We start from the raw sequence: 21,807 nt of genomic DNA, 5'->3' as shown, positions 1-21,807 counted from the left end.
GTGACGCCTCTGCGTGCCTACGTGCGCGCCCCGGCTGCTGCGAGGCCACGCGCCCGGCCCGCCCTCCACACCGCCCCGCGCGGCCGGCCGCTGCGCCTGCGCATCCCCGGCCCGCCGCGCTCGGAGCTCAGCCCAGCTGTCAAGGGAGCGGGTGTCGACGGGGCGGAGCTCAGCTCTGGGGCGCCGATGCGGCGCGCACAACAGGGCGGAAAGGCTCAATCCTCGGTCCCGTTTAGCCACAGTTAGGGTTGCGAGACTGGAGAACCCGCTACGGCAGCGAATTACCATCTCTCAAGCGGGAATGCCTAATAGCACAAGGAGGAGCGGTCAGGCTTTTGTTTGACTACAACTCCCAGCATGCTCCGCGTGGGGCGGGGCCTCCGCCGGAGCTGGTCCCCTGTGGCGCTGCGCGGTGCTTGCTGGGAGTTGTAGTAACGGCTGTGGGCGGGCGGGAAGGAGAAGGGTCGGTTGGAGGCAGGGGTGGGGCGCTCCAGCACTCATTTTGGTTCCCAGATGGTGTCTTGTTTGCACTAAAAAAGAAACACAGCTTCTGGAGACTGACCCGAGGTTCACCTGATTAGAAATATAGAAGATGCCCTGTGGAAAACATGCGTGGATCTGTCAGCGTGCTCCCTAATTCTACCCATCCCTCCGTCGGTAGAACTAAATTCTGTGGCTCTCCAATCCAAGCTCTCCTTCCTGAATTCTCTCCAGTAATGCAAAAGCCGAAGAGGAAACACGCCTCCTTTAAGAAGCAGACGCGTCGTTGGAGATCTGACAAGGCACACGTTATCAAACTGGAAATAAAAGTCAAAATCTACAACGTTTGTTGCCGTATCTGTTCTTCAGTTTTGATTGATAATGATAAGCCCAAACCAAAACAGTGTCACGTTCACATGTTGGCAACGAATTACATCTGCAGCATTTACGGTAGCCTGTAGTAAACTGAGTCGAAGGAGAAAAATCCCAACAGCAAAGTTGCTGACCAGTCTTTAACGGATTGCCGGGGTAGTCGGGGACAAGAACATGAAAACAATGAATGTGCCGTAAATAAACCGTTACAGTGCTGCTCAAATTCAAATCCCTAGGAAGCACCACGAAACAAAGGACAAATTGATGCTGCTGCCATGAAGGCGCGGCCCAGTGGGTCTAGAAAACAAATGAGACAAATGGAACCATGGCCTAGGCGCGGGCACAAAGTCTACGTTCTCACAGCAGTCCAGCCATCGGAGCCCAACTGGGAATAGCTCTCCAGAGCAGCCAACATAGCATTCGTACCAGACTGTGCCACAGGAGAGCAATGGAAAACCTCGGAGGATGGGAACCGTTCTTAAATAGTTTGAAAAGCTTATTCTAAATTTATGTCTCCTTTGAGTTCCTTTTATTCACCAAATTATCTTAAAATTTCAGTTCTCATTAAAGAATACACAAATTCTATGTTTACCAAAAGAGGCCTTACTGTTAAAAAAAAAAAGTTGAGGTTGACAATCCCTTCAAGGGATTTGCTCCTACATATGTTTGTTGTTTAGTCGTGAACAGACAACCCTAAAGCTGCCACAAACTCCTTTCTTCTTTTCTTTGTTTGTTTTTTTTTTTTTTTTTACTTGCTTAAGAACTCTTATCCATGGGCAATTTAGCCTGGCTGGACTGGCTCCTTCGCGGCTAGATGGACGCTTATCTTTCCAGCAAGCTAACTGGGAACCCCAGTTAGCAGGCCCAGCATGCTGAGAGCTTTGCCAGTCTGTTCCCTGTGAGGCAATGCTGGCGTGTTCACCGTGAGTTCAGGAGGAAGCCGAAATTGGATGTATTCCAGTTTCCGCATCTATATCATTCAGAAACCTCTGCCCATTTCACTTTTTCTCTTTACAGTATCGCTTCAAAAATGGCATAGAGTCTAAACCTATAAGAATCTACAATTCTGGTGGTCTAAGAAGACATGAAACTTCTTTGGAATAATTCGCCTATTACTATTTTAGAGCACAGCATACCCTCATTCAATAGTGCACTATTTAAGTGGTTTGTGCTTTGGTATTAATACCTTTCTTCTACCAGTTCCAAGAACTTTACAAACAACACAGCTACTCAGGACAACCTTATAATAATTAGCAAGTGTTACTTTTGTTGTTAAGTTTGGAAATGAAAACACAGGTGAGAGCATCTTATGTCAGTAAATAGAGGGGGGAGGGAGGTGGGGGAAGGAAATTGCAATTTTCTACTCTGTGCATTTTTGCTCTTCCCAAAGCCACGAAAAATGACACCCAAAAGTGATTAAGGCAACAATTTTAAATGTAATTGACATCTATTGTTTGGGATGGAGAAACAGGGGCCCAATGTTCATTGCTTTTTTTTTTTTTTTTTTTTTTTTTTTTGCGGTACGCGGGCCTCTCACTGTTGTGGCCTCTCCCGTCGCGGAGCACAGGCTCCGGACGCGCAGGGTCAGCGGCCGTGGCTCACGGGCCCAGCCGCTCTGTGGCATGTGGGATTTTCCCAGACCGGGGCACGAACCCGTGTCCCCTGCATCGGCCGGCGAGCTCTTAACCACTGCACCACCAGGGAAGCCCTGTTCATTGCTATTTTTACATTGATTAATGTGGCTACATAAAGATCCCTTAATAAGTTATTAGCAAAAAATATGCTCAAGCATATACTCTCTAACTCCCAAGTGTTCATGAGTCTAAGACGTATGAAGTCCTTGAATATTACTTCAGCCTACTTGAATCATCAATAATTTTCACCTTTGCACAGATTATCTCTTATGCGTTTGGCAAGAATAATAATAATTTTAAAACCCCACCAGTTTCCAGTGCAAATGGTAACAAAGTACAACTACCTTCTTCTCCAAAGTTAAATATGTTAACCTTTACTCTAGAGGTGGTCTGTAATTATGAATTTGTTTATAATCAATCCTCTGTGTAATTCAACTCAGTAAACATTTAAATGAGCGTACCTTCAGCAGACATTCAGGCAGAAGGATACAGAGTACAGGCTGGGTTCAAGCACCATTTTCTGCTGTGTGGTCATAGCAACTTACTTCACCTCTCTGTGCCTGTTCTACATTTGTAAATTGGGAAGGATAACAAAACATATAACCGAGGTTTGTTGTAAGAATTAAATGAGTTAATACACACAAAGAGCTTGGAATAGTGCCTCGTTCCACCACTGTTACCTTATCAATGTTAAATGTTAAATGACTGCTGTGACCGGCATGTGGTAGGTAGGTGATTCAGTGGTGAGCCGGTAAACATGGTCTCTGCCCTTATACGCTTACGTCCAAGCAGGAGATACGAACGTGAACTAGCTCCTTTGCAAGTAGGATTCTGTTCTTGGAATAAGTTCGACCAGTGAGTTACACTCCTGGGATATTTAAAAGGGAGACGGAGGCCGCCTTTCTGCCCCTGTCTGTTTTCTGCTGAGGCAGCCGGGAACCTGGAAGCTTTCTGCGGCAGCGTTCCAGCACCCAGTCACTAGCTTCCTGTATCCAGAGGCGGTAAGTTGTTGCAGGGTCAGCAGGAGCAGCGGCTCCTGCTTGAGTGCAGCTTCCAGATCCCTGGGTCAGAGGTAGGGCGTGCAGCAGGGGAGACAGCAGCTGCCCTGTGGGGCGGCTCAGTCTGGCCCTGGGAGTCATTCCTGGAAAGCCTGCCCCTCCTCCCCTCCCCAGACTGTGTAAGCACCTAATTCCCCCGGTTGCCTTGCTTCCTGCCTGTGATAACAGAGGGCTGCGGAGAGGGAGGCGACGGGGAAGCCAGGAGCGGACCGAGAAGGAGGTCAGTGGTGTGACAATCTGCTCAGCGGTCCTGTAAGGTGAGGACGGGAAGCCATCCACCCTACGGAGTGAAAGGGGGACGCTGGGGCTAAAACGGGAACGAAACACAGTCACTGCACACCATGGGATCTTTTCTAAAACACAGATATGGTAGAAAGTGGCAACCACCTGAAATATGCAGGAGGTCTGAAGCATCACGGGGATGCAGTGCTCATGGAAGTGTGGTACGATGGGGGTGCTTGTCGTAGCATATTTGTCAGACTTCCCTGAGAAATAGAGCTTCCAAGAGAAGGCAGGTGGAAGCTTCACCAGATAAAATCAAGGCTGGAAGAAGAGTTAGGAAAAAACCTTATCCCAGGACATTTTCTTTGTGTGACTATGTAAAGTAAATCAGTTAAAACTATACGATGAATAATCTTTGTTTATGAAAAATAATTTGAAGAATGTTTTCTCAATTAATCTGTTATTCTGTAAAAGCAACGTGTGATTATTGTAACAAGTGACACAACCCAAAGGCATATGAATAAAAAGTTTCCTCCTATACCTCCCAATTTTCACTCCACTTGGAGTGACCAATGCTAACTGCCTGGGTTGTGTACCACTCCCCAACTTTATCCGTACCTACGAAAACAGCTGTTTGGCTTTTGCGTTTTTTCATAAGAATTCTTGTAAAATATGTAAAACCATATGCAGTTACTTTATTCACCTGACAGTATATTATGGATAGCTGATCAGGTCAATTGGCAAAGATCTAACTCAGTCTTTTAACAGCTGAATCCATAGAATAGATTACCCTGCTATGGTACCATTTGTTCCTTTATTGATGAACATGTAAATTGATCTAGGCTTTTATCACAACAAACAGCACTGCAATAAACGTCCTTATACACGCATCCTTATCATAGGATGCTTTTATTTCTGCAAGGAAGGGAGATGCCCAGTGATGGGACCACTAGATCAAGGCTATTTCCTATTTCGATATATATTGCACACAGTTTATCCAAAGGGTTGCAGCCGTCCCCACTTCCATCAGGAACTTATGAGAGTGTCCATCTCCTCTAGCCTCACCAAGTGCTAGACTAGACACTCTTCCCACCAGCAACTGAAGAAGGGGCGTGTATAAGTATCCTTGGATTGTTTGGGTCAATAGTTTTGGTCTCCAAAAGTGTACACTTTCCTAAATCCATCCTTGTTCACTGAATGCACCTTCTCCTCCTGCTTATTCCATTTTCTTTCTCTAGATTACAAAGATCAGAGCATCTGTAAAGCACCAGATTCTTTGCAGTTAATAATGTGTTTTCTCCCACAAATACAGTTATTCCTAAAGGAAACCAACCAAGAAGAAATCCAAGGATGCCTATGAACAATAAATCCACATCTGACCTTATCTGACCCCTTCTAGTCTCTGAACCTATCAAAACCTGGAGTAGACATCAGGTGGAGAGCACAGATTTGTTCATCAGCAGACTGGAATCCAGGCTTCATCACTTTTTGCCCTGTTATACAATTAAACTCATGATCTCATCTATAAAATGGCAACAGTCCAACTTCTATTTAATATTGCTTATGAGTACAAAGTGTCCAGCATGGTGCTTGGCAAATAGTAAGCTTTTACTAAATGACTGTTGTATGATAGATCCCACAATTTGATATCACCTTTGAAATATCAGCCATACGTTTATATAAGTTGTTAGACATCTAAATCCACAACCAAATGTTATCTTCTTAATGAGATACTTCATAAACAGAACAGAGTTTTCTAGGGTTTTCTGAAAATAATGAGCATTGGTTTCTTTGTATTCATTTATTCCAATTGTTACTTGATGTCTTGTTTGGGACAAAGTGCTCTATCGCACAGGCTCAAGCAGACACAAAGGAAACCAATACTTAATTTCAGTACTGAAGAGGTTGACGGTCTAAATGGACTTAAGCAAGCATCAACCAATGCGTGATGTGCGTTAGGAGAAGGAGCTGAAAAAAATTAACTGCGAGAGTTAGGAAGTGCTTCGAATATATCTGACAATTTCAAGATCATGGCATTTTTTTTATGGCCAGGTAAACACACACACACACACACACACACACACACATACTCACCTTTCTAAGATTTTCTACTAGAACGTTTAATTTATTTTCCTAAAGTGTTTTTGTTTTTTCTTAAGAACAAAAAAGTTGGAAGCATGGATAAGCAAAATATGGTATACACATACAACAGAATATTACTCAGCTTTGAAAAGGAAATTCTAACACATGCTACAATACAAATGAATCTTGAAGACATTACGCTAAGTGAAAGAGGCCAGACACAAAAGAACAAATACTGTATGATTCTTGGGAAGCCCTGGCAGTCCAGTGGTTAGGACTTGGCACTTTCACTGCCGAGGGCCGGGGTTCAATCCCTGGACGGGAAACTAAGATCCCACAAGCCGTGTGGCCAAAAAAGAAGAAGAAGGAAAAAAAGCAAATGCTGGAACTTCCCTGGTGGCGCAGTGGCTAAGAATCCGCCTGCCAATGCAGGGGACACAGGTTCATGCCCTGGTCCGGGAAGATTCCACATGCCGCGGAACTAAGCCTCTGCGCCACAACTACTGAGCCTGCGCCCTAGAGCCCGCGAGCCACAACTACTGAGCTTACGTGCCTCAACTACTGAAGCCCGTGCGCCTAGAGCCCGTGCTCTACAACAAGAGAAGCCACCGCAATGAGAAGCCTGCCTGCCACAACAAAGAGTAGCCCCTGTTCACCGCAACTAGAGAAAGCCCGCGCGCAACGATGAAGACCCAACGCAGCCAAAAATAAATTAATTAAATAAATAAATTTTTTTTAAAAAAGCAAATACTGTATGATTCCATTTACTGTAATATATGAGGGACCTAAAGTAGTCAAATTCATAGAGACAGAAAGTAGGATGGTGGTGGCCAGGGGCTGGGGGAGGGGGAGGGGGAGTTAGTGTTTAATGGGTGCAGGGTTTCACTTGAGAAGGTGAAGAAAGTTCTGAAGGTGATGATGGTGACGGTCGCACAGTAATGTGAATGTACTTAATGCCACTGAACTGTGCACTTAAAAATGGTTAAAATGGGGGCTTCCCTGGTGGCGCAGTGGTTGAGAGCCCGCCTGCCGATGCAGGGGACACGGGTTCGTGTCCCGGTCCGGGAAGATCCCACATGCCGCGGAGCGGCTGGGCCCGTGAGCCATGGCCGCTGAGCCTGCGCGTCCGGAGCCTGTGCTCCGAAGCGGGAGAGGCCACAACAGTGAGAGGCCCGCGTATCACAAAAAAAAAAAATTAAAAAAAAAAAAAAGGTTAAAATGGTAATTTTCATGTTAGGCATATTTTACCCCAATAAAATAAAAGAATAAAAGCATTGGTTTTGTTTAGCACACATGGTTAATCATTTCCATCTGCAACAGTGCTCTGGCTGTCTCCTTCTGTCTCAAGGGCTCTTTTTACCTCACTTTTCCTGGCCATTTTAAACAATACTGGGGATCTGAGCTTAGGCTCACTCCAATCTGGGTTCAATTCCTGGCCTTTCACTTCTAAGGGGATAACACAACTAGCCACCTCCCGGAGTTGTTGTGAAAATTAAATGAAGTGATACTTGTAAATGGTTGAGCACAATACCTGGCGCTCGTAAGTGCCCAGTAAATGTCACCATTGCTGTTATTAACTTCATAATTGCTCATTCTTTTTTTTTTTTTTTTTTTTTTTTTTTTTTTAGCGGTACGCGGGCCTCTCACCGTTGTGGCCTCTCCCGTTGCGGAGCAAAGGCTCCAGACGCACAGGCTCAGCGGCCATGGCTCACGGGACCAGCCGCTCCGCGGCATGTGGGAACCTCCCGGACCGGGACACGAACCTATGTCCCCCGCATCGGCAGGCAGACCCTCAACCACTGCGCCACCAGGGAAGCCCCATAATTGCTCATTCTTAGGCAGGCATGAATGTCCATTTTTGGCTCCCTTTTTGGAGGTAATATAGCTTGGGATAACTAGAATCATAACTTTATCTAAAGAAAATAATAAATCAAAAAAATTGAACTGTCACCACTGGAGACTCAATAGCACAATCTGGCAAAGAGTTACTCCCAAAGGAATTCCCTTTAGTTCCCCTGTTGAACTTTGTGCTGTCGCCCAAGTCTGGACTATATCTCATCATATTAAGCTCCTAGTCATGAGATTAAAAAATAGGAATGTGAATGCGTTTGGGGGGGTCACCTTTTAATGCAGATATAAATAGGGACCTGTAGTCCTCAAAGAGTGGTTTACGCCTATAGCCCGAATGAAGGCTGGGTGACCCAGTATTAAGTACAAACCCAGCCTAGCAGGGCCTGAGCAGTCACCAATCAGGAACCAGAAAAGTTCATTCTAAACATGCATGTGATGAGTTCACTCACCACAACCAGAGCACTTGCGAGGTGGGTGGGAACCCTAGAGTCACCATTCATTCAAGTCAGTCTGGAGGTATGACCGGACCCCACTGTCCCCCATGGACTCACTCACCTGGAGAGTTTGTACCATGAAACATGTACACCAAGTTCATAGCACAACGTGATAGAGGAAGCATCCAACACTGTAAATGTCCTTAGCACTTTACTTGGTACCATGGCTCTAGCCATTGTCTATTTGTTATATGTTTATTAGCAGCTGAAGCCAAGTATGTAGATTTAATTTTATTCCAATGCAATTACATGGCTATATCACGGAAACTCACTGAGCTGCTTGCTCAGATGGAAGATTTCTTTGGAATTAAAAGGCTCTGAGACAGATGCAAACTATTATATATAGAATGGATAAAGAAGATCCTACTCTATAGCACAGGGAGCTATATTCAATATTCTATGATATACCATAACGGAAAAGAATATTTTAAAAAAGAATGTATATATATGTATAACTGAATCACTTTGCTGTACAGCAGAAATTAACACAACATTGTAAATCAACTATATTTCAATATTTTTTAAAAGGCTCTGAGGAATTTAATTTATCCTAGCCTCAGTGGTTCACAAGATTTTACTTCCTTACAGATGTGATTTTTAAAAACTACTGGAACCCTTGAAAACACACATGCATGGCTTATCTTCTTCACATGCTATTTACTTCCCCCCACCTCCCTTTAAGTGACTGACCTCCAGGGCTGAAGCCTGCTGGCAAACACAAGTGACACACACGTCCAGGCTCCACTGCAGCATCCATCCCCTGCTCTGGCCAGTTTCACCTTCAGGACAAGCGGAGAGTCAGCAAGCCGGCTGAGCCGTCAGCCAGGCTGCTTCTTCCCCTTTGTCCTGGCCCAGGTGATATGACAAGCTCAGACAAATAAAACGAGCACGTGGCAAACGGGATATACTTATTCCTATTTTTAATCTGGCCGAAGATCAATAGAATCATGAATTTTGAAGAACTGTCAAGCTAAAGAATGGAAATGAAATCACAATTCAGATGCGAGCTATGGATTTTAATGTGAATGGCTCATCCTTTAAGTTTCTATAGCTCCATATAAAGTACAGCCTGGATAATGTGTGGTTTATCACTCATGCATCGTACTAGTTTGGTTCGGTTTCAGAAGAAATACATTAAGGTGAAATTAGACTATGCCTGCCCAGATGACCTAGTAATCGGGGAAATGAGTACATAAATTCCAGAATTTATATTTACATATAAATTACTGCATGTTAGATGAGATGCCAATTACACACTCAGGGCCCAAGAAAATGACTGTCAGGTGGATGTGTGGCCGTAAGGGGCCAACTGTAAGGCACCCTTTAGCCAGGACTCTGAGGTGAGGAAAGGCTGAGGGGCACACACAGGTGGCATTTCAGATCTCCAGTATCCATGTCAGCTGAGACTGGCCCAACAAGCCCAGGAAAGTCTGGGTACCTCCTTCTCCCCATTGTATAGTGACCCGAGTCAATGGCCAGAGGTCCCTCTGGGCAGTCCTGAGGGAATCGCACAGTGTTTCTTTCCTTCCTCCTGGGGTCTTAGCCATCTCTTCCACCAGTGGATTCTGAACTGAGCCCAGGAACGTGGCTTTTTATTGGGGCAGCTCCCCTCGGCTAACTGCTCCTCTGTTACCGCACGCACGCTTTCACTCATCCAGGGTGAAGTCCCAGAAATGCCTTCTGTTCGAACACCACCTTGCAATCTCCTATTTTCCTGTAGCTTTGTTTGCCTTCCAATGAATGTGTTAATGAACACTTATAGGTCATCTTTCTGAACGGATAAAGAAGATGTGGTACATATATACAATGGAACACTACTCAGCCGTAAAAAAGAATAAAATAATGTCATTTGCAGCAACATGGATGGACCTAGAGATGATCATACTAAGTGAAGTAAGTCAGACAGAGAAAGACAAACTCCATATGGTATCACTTATATGTGGAATCTAAAATATGACACAAATGAACTTATCTACGAAACAGACTCACAGACATAGAGAACAAAAGTGTTGTTGCCAAGGGGGAGGGGAGGGGAGGGAGGGAAGGGCTGGGAGTTGGGATTAGCAGATGCAAACTATTATATATACGATGGATAAATAACAATGTCCTACTGTATAGCACAGGGAACTATATTTGATATTCTGTGGTAAACCATAATGGAAAAGAGTATACATACATATATACATATATATATATTGGTACCATGGCTTGAAGAGGAGAAACGATGGCAGCTGGTATGCAACATATACATCTACCCATTTTATTTTAGCATTTTTACATCTGTAGACATATATGAATGTAGCAATCCAAAATAAAGTGGGATTACAATTTGGCTTTGTAAATGCTTTTTTAAAAACCTCAGATGCAAAAGCAGAGATTACTTGAAAGTAATCATCTTTATCATACGAGTGATTTCAGAGGGAGAGATCAAATTATTTAAGGGGATGAACACGGGAGGAGCTCACGCAAATCCACTAATGTTGAATCGTTTCACTGAGAGGCTGCTCCCGTTCCAGTTATTTGTTTGTCCGTGAGAGCAGGACAACACACTATAGCCTGGCTCTTGTTAACTGGCATGATTTAAAGGAAATCTTCTTTAACGCCATGTGAGCATAAAAGCACTACACTTCCTATCAATAGGCGACAGAATGATCACATTTTCTTTCAGTTTTCACAATTCACCTTCTTCCGTTTCAATCACTGCCTTTTAACCAACCTTAACTTCACGTGTACCGCTTTCCATTTTTTCATATTCACATCAATCATTTTTTTCCATTCTAGAATTTGAAAAATTCCTGATTTTCCTAAACCGTGAAACTTTATCTGGATCCATGCTATGCTGATACCAGTGTTTGTCATTGTTGCCCTGGTAGACACTTTTCACCATGGGTGTTAAAGGATCTCCTGATTAAAGAGTCACTATTATTTCAGAATTTGCAGCCATCTTCTCCTTGTACTTTTTGGTTTATTTTGTTTTTTAGTTAACTTCTATCTCCACAGAATGTACCATTTCACAGTTCCCTTGCAAGATCTTAAAAACCTGCCCCAAATCACAATGGAATTCTCTAAGCAACAATATACCACATCTCTTCCATATTTGCTAAGTATAATTTATTTGAACATTTCTGCCTCAAAAAGACAAACGTGTTGAGCATCCAAGGAGCAGTCTGTACAGATCCCCACTATGAAATCAAATTGCTCATACTTACAGAAAAATAAATTTCTAAAGCGTCACTTAGACCCCCAAACTGTCTTACCTTGTTCATGTCCTTTGCATCTTTCTGAGTATCTAATTGCTAAGTGTTTCATGCTGTCTTTGGATTCATATTCTGTAGGCCATCTTTAGCGAAACTCAAGCGTTACCATAAGATAATTTGTCATTTGAATAAGGCGCGGAGTATATTGATTTCTAAGTCCTATAGATACAGACTTAAGGCAATCAGACTGGATTACAATGAAACGAGAAGGGGTGTTTGAAGGGCACTGGGTAAGTGCCCAGCATCCTCTTATCAGGTTGGGAATTGATTGCTGCTGACCACATTCTTGGTGTAGCCCTTGGTCCAAGGCAGTGTGTCTAACATCATCGCCATCCCCTGCAGCAGACACTCTAGTCTGCCCAGCACCTCTTCCCTCCTCCCCCTCCCCCCGTGGTCCTGCTGAGCTTTGATGCTTTCATGGCACTTACCCTGCTGTGGGGGGCAAAAGTGACCCAGGCCTGCAAGGTCTCCCCCAGGTACTCAGGATGGTTCGGGGATTGGCATATGACTAGACAGTCAAAGTCTTCCCAGGGACTTTGGTTTGAGTTACTAGGAAACAGGCTCACTTTTTGTCTGTGATCGCAAGCCAGCCAAGCAAGCGATGCTAAAATCAACACGAGCAGCAGAGCCAAGAGGTGGAGAACATCAGGTCCCGATGCTGTTGTTTGAACACCCACAACCCCATGAAGCAGTGTGTCCCCCTAGAATCTCCACTTTCAAGATCCAGTACTCCCTCCATTTTTGCTGGAGCAGGTTTGAGTTGGGTTTCCGTCACTTGCCGCCAAAAAGCGAATATATCACCTACCCCACGACACCCCAGATCCCCAAGGCAGTTCATCTCCCAAAAAAGAACTGCTGCTGATTTAGTCTCTATGACTATCTGGCCTGTAAAGCCGGGAAGGCCCAGAGTGCACAGCTGGAACACAGAACCTGCGGTTGCATTCAGCACTCAAAGACTCCACCAGAGCATCCTTGACCTTGGGCCAGTGTGCTCACTCCCCTTTGCTTTGTCCTTCCAAATGATGTGTTTCCCAGCAGTTTCTAAGCAACTGGGGTCTCCAAAGTACTCTTTTAATTGTTTGTTTGGTTTTTTTCCTTTTATTACAAGTAAGCGGAAATAAATAGAATGAAAGAAAAAAATATCCATACAGAGAGAGCCAATGACAACACTTTATGCTTTTCATTCCATTTTCAAATAAAAATAGGGATCATCCTGTTCTTCGTATTTGGACCTTTTTATTCTCTTGTTTCAGTTTTCACTTCTGAGTGAATTTGGAAGAGCAGAATCCTGCTTTCCCGGTCCCCATATGTCTTATAAGCATTGACTGGGGGAAGGAAGGCCTTCCGTCTAGCCAGACCTTAAGGAGGCACGTAACCCAGACCCCACAGCCTGCTCCAGGAGGACTCCGGCCTGTAGCCCTTGTTAAAGCAACTAAACAAGGAGCCCATTAGACAGAAGTGGCTCCAGGGCTTTGGTGGCCTCTGCAAGCCAACCAAAACCAAAGCCTGAGATGCCTCGAGGGTGAGAAATTGAAACCTGAGGATCACAGCCAGCCAGGCTTCAGGCTGCCTCGTCCAACCATTTCCTTGCTTTGCTTCCCCACCTTCTCCGTGTCAGTCTTTCCCCAGCTCTTGTCGGCTGAGCCCCCCTAACCATTAACGGTTTGGCCTGCCCAAACAGAATCAGTTTTTGCTCAAATAAACTCTTAAAAATTGTAATATGCCTCAGTTTACCTTTTAACAGCCTGTAACTATGATTCAGCAATGAACCCATTTTCTTATTCCAGGTAGGTCTTCAGGGCCAAGTTGAGAGAGAGGGGATGGAGTAAGGATGTTCCATAGACAATGTGAAGTCCAGGGACTTCCTGGCAGCCCAGTGGTTAGGACTCCACTCTTCTACTGCAGGGGCTGCGGGTTCCATCCCTGGTCGGGGAACTAAGATCCCGCATGCCGCGTGGTGTGGCTAAGAAATAAGAACAACAAAATAATGTGAAGTTCTAACTCCACTGGAAAAGAAGCAGCCTCGCACGTCATAGGGATAGGTAGAAGAGGTTCCTGCAGGGGAGAGGTCCTTGTGGGATTCGGCAATTCAGTCCCAAAGGAGAGATTCTGTCGTGGAAGTGTGTTTGTTACAGCAGCTGTGCTCTGGATTACCAGAGGATTTAGGGGCATGCTAGTGGGCATTCAAGCTAGTGGGGAGATCTCAGGGGAGACTGGACCCGCCCAAGCCCGAGCCTCTTGTATGGCCCGTGTGGCCCTCCCTCCCTGGCGGTGGTATTCTAAACGGAGTCTCCGAGACTTAGGGAGGAAAGGCTGCTGGGAGGGACTCGAATCTAGGATAAGACCACCCTGTGGGCTAGGGCTTGGGGTTTCTGGAAAGGAGGGTGGAGATTAGAGAAAGGTGATGCTGTGCCGGAGAGCAGATGTCCTGAGTTGAGGAAGCACGTTCGGGACGGGAGCTTATGGGGGCTGGACTTGAACTATGGATGGCTGGACGGTTTTCCTTTAACTACGGGGAGAGATTCCTAGGCCCTGGCCCACAGCTACTGAATCTGATTTCTTGAGAACAGAGGCCTAGGTATCTGAGTGTCTAATGGCACTGCATGTGGTTCTATGACCGCTAGTTTGAGAAACGCTGATTTAACATGACCCTGACCATGCTTAGCTCACTCGCCCTCCTCCTGCGTGGGGAGCAGAAAGGAGTTCGACACGGCCTCCCACTGGCCAGCCTGCTTGAGGGTAGGAAGTCAGAGCATGCCTTTTGCCCTAGGGTACGAGAGCTTGGTGATGGGCCCCCCACTCACCCCCAGGCTTTTTTCGAGGGGGGAGTATCATTTGGAGCAATGGACACCGGCCTCACTGCCATCTGAGGCCTCGGCATCATGGTTTCTCGGTCTGTGCTCCAAGGCCTGCCTTCCAGGGGGACCACAGACCCTCTGGCGCAGTTTCCTCTTGGGCCTTTGAAGAAGCCCCTGTCTCCACTTCAGGGCTGACTCCGCGGGGAATGGGGCAGAGTTTCTTAGGATATACCCCTTCTCTGACATGCAACATCAGGATGTGCTCCCCGGCTCCTAGGCCTTCCTTGGAAATGACTGTGTCAGTGATGCAGCCCAGACGAGTCTTCAGGCCAGGCTCTGAGCCTCATCTTGAGCTGTTAAGGGCTAAATTGTGTCCTCACCAAAATTCATATGTTGAAGTCCCAGCCTCTGGTACCTCAGAAAATGACTGTATTTGAAGATAAGTTCTTTAAAGACATGGTTAAACTAAAATGAGGTCATTAGGGTGGGCCTTAATCCAGTCTGACTGGTGTCCTTCTAAGAAGAGGAAGTTTGGACACACAGACACCCGGGAGGTGTGTGAAGACAGAACGGTGAGAAGGAACCACCTTCAAGCCAGGGAGAAGCCTCAGCAGAAACCAACCCTGCCGACACCTTGATAGTGGGTTTCCAGCCGCCATGGCTGTGAGAGAGACATTTCTGTTGTTTAATTCCCCAGTGTATGGGATTTTGTCCTGGAGCTGTGGCAGCCCAAGCAGACCAATGCACAGGTCAAAGTTCACGAAGGGTCTGCACCCTGGTTGTTCTGCTGTGTTCCCGAGGGTTTGTAGCATCTTAACTCTCATCAGCTCCTGAGTGACTGTTTCCCTACATCCTTGCTAACCCTACTACTAAAGTCTGGTTGACCTTTGTTTGTATTTTTCTATAAGTGAAAAGCGTTCACGTTTATTACCAATTTGTTCTTACCCTAATATGAACTACATCTTTCGCTTATTTTTCTATTGAGGTGTTCCATTTTTCTCACTGATTTGCTGGAGTACATTTTTTAAGTAAAAATATTGACTCTTATGTCATATATCTGGCAAATATTTTTTCAGTTTTTGTTTCTTGTTAATTGTGTTTATATTTTGGAATGGGAACTTTTAAATGTTTTATATGTCCAAAACTCTTTAATTGCTTTTGTATTTAGAAAATCCTTTTCCACCCATGCATCAGACGAATGTTTAACTAAATCTTCTTCAATTTTAAAATGATTTCATGTTTCATTTTTTAAATTTTTTAATCCAATTTTTATTCATTTGGTGTCTGGCATGGGAATAGGATGTGAACTGATTTTTCCCCAAAGATCTAAATTTTGCCATACAGTTGAAAAATATAATATCTAGTCACAATCCTTCAAAGTGAAATGTTTTCTTTTGCCTAAATTACTACTTACACAGCAAAGTCTGATTCTTGGTTATTATTATGTTTCATTAATTGCTTTTCTTCATTCATCAATACCACTATTGGTAACATCACACACACAATTATTATACTTATATAATAATTATATTATAATATAATTATTATAATTATTATATCTGATAGGGCAAATTTTTCTTCATTACTTCTCCTTTTAGACTTTTTCCTACTATTCCTTTCTATGATTTTTAAGTATTTTATAAAGTTCTCCCAATGACCTCCTTGAGATATTGGTTAGAATTATATTGTCTACTAATTAAGTAGAAAGATTCAACATCTTTCCATCTTTCTCTCCAAGAGACTGTGTCTCACTTTCTTCAGACCTATTTGTTGTATATGTCTCCAAACTTTTAGATTTAGTCTTAATAATCCTTACCGTTCTACTTAGGACCATTGCTAGATATTTTATTTTTTGTCACTGTTGCAAATGAGACATTTTCCCATGAAGATTCCCAATTACTGAATCACTGAATCAAAAGGAAACTATTGATTTTGGGATGTTACTCTGAATACTGCCATTTTGTTGAGCTCTCTTATCAATTAAAACAGGTTTTCCATTGATTCTTATTAAGACTCTAGTTAGATTAGCATCATTGACAGCCAATATGATTATCTGGAATCCTCCTTCCAGTTAGTATGGGTCTTACTTCTCCTTCATGCTAAATAGCAGAGGGGATAACAGTTGCTTGGCTCATTTTTTTAAAGTACATGGTTCTTTCTTAATCAGAAAAATGGAATTTCCATACTCGAGCTTTCTGAGTACAGAGAACATACCTTCGTCCTGGCTGCTGTTTGACTATTATCCCGTCAAGAGAAACGGTGCTGAGGGTGGGTGGTTTGAGGAGCACGGACCGATTCTCTGATAGTTCAGCATTTCTCCCTGGATCAGACTAGATCAGAGAGCCACACATTTGCTCCCACTGTCTTGGCCTCAGAGATGCCCTCCCAGAGCTGTGCATTGCCCTCCTCCCTTAACTACATTAGGAGTAATATAAAATCACCTGCAGAATCTATCACAATTTTTTAAGGATTTTTTTTAGGTCATTGTCTATGTCATCACTTGGTAACCTAAATACGAAGAAAGACCTATGATAGAAATGTTTTCAATACTAAGGTCCCAGGAAAAGCAGCTGGTGTAACTCACTAATGTTGGATTTCAGGGTCTCTGGTCCTCCAAATCGCTGGGGGCTCACTAAGTTGTCCAAACAGGGCTTTGGTAACAGAGGGGTTGGGTTAACCCACTGAAGTATGGGCCTAAATAGCTAAGCAGATATAGAGTCATGTTAAAACTAGGCTTGGGACTTCCCTGGCAGTCCAGTGGTTAGGACTCTGCATGCGCTTCCACTGTAGGGGGCACAGGTTTGATCCCTGGTCAGGGAAGCAAGATCCTGCAAGCTGCCCAGCACGGCCAAAAAAACCCCCAGACTTGTTCAACATGGAAAATAGGAAAAAATCCAAGTAAAAAAGTCAGAGGAAGGTCTATCAGAGGAAAAGAGCAGATGGGCTATAAGAATCATAAGTAAAAGTCCTTTTATATGAAAATACAAAAGCTACATGCTTGTGCACCTTGAATCCAGGATTCTTTCATTGAAAAGTGCTTTCTGATGACAGCTTTGGCTTCTATGAAAGATTATTACCAGGATCAGTCAGATGAAAATTGTTTCTGAACTGAATGTAAAAAAACATTGCCAAGAACCTCATCCATTATTCAATGTCTCAAACTTAAGGTCCCAGTTGAAAATTTTCATTCTGAAATTCAGTTGTGGGAAAACTCTGACTCCTTTTTCCAATTCCAAGGTTTGCTCCTTTCCGGTAACAATATCTGGGTATCACTGAGTTTCCCTTTTCTCCCCACACCCCCCATTGCTAAGAAGCTCAGAACAAAATTTGCCACTCAAACAGGGAGTGAAACCAGCCCTCAGATATATTATTGACATATTATTTATTTTTATGCTCCTAATTTCCCCATATTAATTTATTAACCTTATCATTAATACTTTTTGCAGGTCATACTGAATCCTTTTGGAAAAAAAAGACTGGGTATGTATGGTATTTGGGGAGTTTTTTGGGGTTTTATTTTTATTTTTTAATTGATAGATTCCATCATTGATTTACAATATTTCAAGTGAACAGGAAAGTGATTCAGTTATACATATATACCTATTCTTTTTCAGATTCTTTTCCTCTATAGGTTATTACAAGATGTTGAATATATTTCCTTGTGCTCTACAGTAGCATGTATGGTATTTTGTTTGCTGTTGTTAGGTAGTTGTTTTAACGCTCAAACGAGGTCCATGATTGACATATTAAGAAGAGTCAGGGTCGTCACACAGTGGAAGTTGCTGGCACCATCCCACTCCTGCAGCTAAGGAGGGATCGCAACTCAACCACGTAAATGCAGAAGCCAGCCAGGTTCCTCACCAGAGCCGGAGAACACATGCGCCATCCAACGAAGCAAGCTGCCACTCAGCCCCTAAGGTTAGAGCAGTTTCTTGAGGTCATGCAAGCCTGGATTGCCAGATTTTACAATTTTTCAAGAAAAGCTACAATTCAATATTTTAAAGGGAATCCTGGTTTTTGCCATGTGGACAATTGGTTCAAATTCTTTAAAACATTCCAAATCAGCAGAAGATAAGACAGTGGCTGACAGGGAATGGGGGGAAAGGCAGAGTTGTTGTTCAGTGGGTATAAAATTAGTTATCCAGGATGAATAAGTTCTAGAGATTTGCTGGACAGCATAGTGCCTGTAGTTAATATGCTATAGTGCACTTTAAATGTGTTAAGAGGGTAGATCTCATGCAAAGTGTTCTTAACACACACACACACCAAGGAAAGGGACACACAGGGAAAGTTGTGGAAACAGGTGATGGGTAGGTTTATTACCTCAATGGTGGTGATGGTATCATGTGTGTATGCATATGTCCAAACTCACCGAATTGTATATATTAAATAAATGCATATATATGCAATATATATGTGTATACACACATGCACTCTGAGACATCTGAGAACAGGTATCAGAAACCCAGTTACCAGGATGACAAAACAGGAACTCTGCTACTAGTTTGCTGATGTCATAATGGCACCAAGGATCACACTAATTTAAACTTGAACCATAAAGCTCTTGGTCTGAGAAAACCAGAAGTTTTGAGCTGTCTCAGATTTTGTGAGCCTGGATCAGTAGAAAGAAGCCTGAACTTAAAATCTGGAAACATGGCCTTGGTCTCAGCTCTGATACCAAAGAATCCCCTAGATGTTTGTGGAGCCCGTGACATTTCCTGAGGCCTCCATAGCACTTCCCACACATGAAGGAGGTTAGATATATGTGAATCCTTCAAATTCTTTACTTTCTTATCAGATATCCCAAAGGTATGTGAACACCAGAAATTTCCACTCATCATTAAAACATGTCCTTCTACAGAAGAATTGTCGAAATTTCCAATGTTGCCACTAGGCTTACACGAGCTGAATTTTCAACAGTGAGTGAAAAAAAAAATCAAGATTAAAAAATAGGGGACAACTGGACTTCCAATATCTCCACCAAAGGAAATTCTTTTTTTTTTTTTGGCGGTACACGGGCCTCTCACTGTTGTGGCCTCTCCCGTTGCGGAGCACAGGGAGAGGAGCTCCAGACGTGCAGGCTCAGCGGCTGTGGCTCACGGGCCCAGCCGCTCTGCGGCATGTGGGATCTTCCCGGACCAGGGCACGAACCCGTGTCCCCTGCATCGGCAGGCGGACTCTCAACCACTGCGCCACCAGAGAAGCCCCCAAAGGAAATTCTAATATCACACTGTCCCATCAACAAGAACACAGTCACAATAGGCGTTAGGGCTTTGACTACTTTTTGGAAAGGGTTGAGCTACTGTTTCTGATTCACATTCAGGTGCCACTTGGACACACACTTTTGCTTCCCCTCATCTTTTTTTGTAAATAAAAAAATCACAAGCTATGAACAGCCAACTGTTCCTAAAGCTTTCGGAACACACGACCGCTTGATTGCTGTAATGAGTGACTCGAGTTTTTCCTTAAGGGCACCAGAAAATTCATCCACCTTTTCTTCTTTTTTAGAAAACTGAAAGGTTGGGATGCAAACGATATTGCAGTCTTTCGCCAGCCCCTCACGCTCGTCAGCGTCCACTTCCAGGAACACCACATCCTTGTGCTTCATGGACAGGGACTGGAAAAGGGGCTTGATTGACCTGCAAGGCCTGCACCACGTGGCCGAGAAGTCCACAGCCACCAGTCTCTCCCCAGCTTCCTTCAGCACCACCTCGATGTCTTCCTTGCTCAGGATCACCTTCACCAGGTCCTCCTCCAGGACCTCCATGGCTTCATCTGCCGACTGCACGTTGCCTTCTATTAGCTGGGTGGTGTCTTCTAAGGACTTGGGGGTGTCACCCTCCTTGGGCAGAAGGGTTTTGGCTGAGAACTTTGGGGTATCACACTGCTTGGATAGAATGGTTTTGGCTGAGAGCTTGTGGGTGTGGCCCTGCCTGGGCAAAATGAATTTTGCTGGAAAATTGGGGGTATTGCCCTGCTTGGACGAGGTATTTTTTTCTGAGGAATTGGGGATGTCAGTCTGCTTGCACAGGATGGTTTTAAGTGGGGAATTGGGGGTGTCACTCTGCTTCGGTGGAATGATTTTGGCTGGGGAGTTGGGGGCGTCAGCCTGCTTGGGTGGGTTGATTTGGGTTGGGGAATCGGGGGTGTCAGCCTGAGCAGGCAGGATGGTTTTAGCTGAGGACTTGGGGGTGTCACCCTCCTTGGGCAGAATGGTTTTGGCTGAGAGCTTGAGGGTGTTGCCCTGCTTGTACAGAACGGCTTTGAGGGGGGAATTGAGAACTTCACCCTCTTTTGGTGGGATGGTTTTTTCTGGGGACTTGGGAGTGTCACCCTGCTTTGGTGAAACGATTTGGGTTGAGGAATTGGGGGTGCCAGCCTGATTGGGCAGAATGGTTTTTTTCTGGGGAGTTGAGAATGCCACCCTCGTTTGGCAGGATCATCTTTTCTGGGAAATTGGGGGCTTCAGCCTGCTCGGAAGGGATGGTTTTTGCTGAGGAACTGAGAAAGTCACTCTGCTTGGGCAGGATGTTTTGGGTTGGGGAATTGGGGGTGTCAGCCCGCTTGGGGGGGATAGTTTGGGCTGGGGAGCTGAGGGCGTCACTGCCCTGCTCAGGTGGGAGTGTGTCCATGTCCTGTAGGACTTCAGACCGCTCCGCAGGTATGTGTTGAACGTTGCCGACCTCATGGACAAAGGCCTCCGGGGTGTGTGCTGGGATCAGGAGTGTCACGTGGCTGGATAGAACCTGTAATGATGGACTCTCTGAAGCAAAGGGTAAAAAAATAAAAATGTCAAAGAAGAAACAAAAACATTCTGATCATCTACTCCAAGGAAGACGGGTGTCATTCTCAGAGCTCGTGAATGTAGTCTTATAACAGATGTATTCATTTGCATAATCACATTCAGCAGAAGGCCAAGCAGCATGCGATTACATGTACTCTTCATGTAGGTTTTTTGTTTAACTACAACTTTGTCTGCTTAGTTCGACACTGCAGCCAATCCCCTTAGCGCATAGGTGCCCCTTCCCTCCCCCTTACCTGTACCCTCACCTGCATTCATGTCTGCTTGATTGACTGGCCTCATTTCCGGTTCTTCCGGGGCTCCAGCTTCATCACTTTCCATTTCCGGTCCTTGTCGCAGCCCACCCCTACTTCACAGATGCCTCATAGTGCCAGCGAGGCCATCCCCTGCAACCTTTTCCAACTGAACATCATACAAGGAGTAACAACGTGTATTCGGGTGGTGTTCACAGCCGGTTTGCCCTCTTCGTCCTCACAAGGGTCCTCCTTGACAGTTTCATGACAGCCTGGGTTTTGGGGCTGCTATGTGCGTGAGGCTGTGCCCAATGCCTGAAATGAACTCACAGCCATTATTTCCTACAACACAACACACCACTGAGGTAAGTCCCATTACGATCTCCACTTTACAAGTGAGAAAACTGAGTCTTAGAGAAGTTATGTGACCCGCTCAAGGTCTCAGAGCTCACGGGGGGGCAGGTTCTGAGCCCACACTCTGAACACTGGGCTGGGCTGGGCTGCTTGCCGGATGCCCTGGCCAG

The 21,807-nt window shown here is 44.7% G+C and overlaps 1 protein-coding gene across 1 annotated transcript; it reads right to left on the bottom strand.

Moving 5' to 3' along the window:
* Window positions 1-19,634: 19,634 nt before the first annotated feature.
* TXNDC2 (thioredoxin domain containing 2) lies at window positions 19,635-21,304 on the bottom strand. The gene is made up of 3 exons (XM_059039654.1): window positions 21,287-21,304; window positions 20,775-20,994; window positions 19,635-20,593 (listed from the first exon to the last, which is right to left on the bottom strand). The coding sequence occupies exons 1-3, from the start codon at window positions 21,302-21,304 to the stop codon at window positions 19,635-19,637; spliced, it is 1,197 nt and encodes a 398-aa protein (XP_058895637.1).
* Window positions 21,305-21,807: the final 503 nt, after the last annotated feature.

Source organism: Kogia breviceps, chromosome 15 (genome assembly GCF_026419965.1).
Source record: "Kogia breviceps isolate mKogBre1 chromosome 15, mKogBre1 haplotype 1, whole genome shotgun sequence".
NCBI classification, from domain to species: domain Eukaryota; kingdom Metazoa; phylum Chordata; class Mammalia; order Artiodactyla; family Physeteridae; genus Kogia; species Kogia breviceps.
Note: the sequence above shows the minus strand (reverse complement) of the source record. Positions and strands in the feature narration are given on the sequence as shown.

Excerpts from the sequence above, each read along its gene's own strand:
- TXNDC2 (XM_059039654.1), bottom strand. Across the intron at positions 20,594-20,774 it reads TTCCCCAACCCAAAACATCC|CACCAAAGCAGGGTGACACT; the intron begins TGCCCAAGCAGA and ends CCCAAATCGTTT.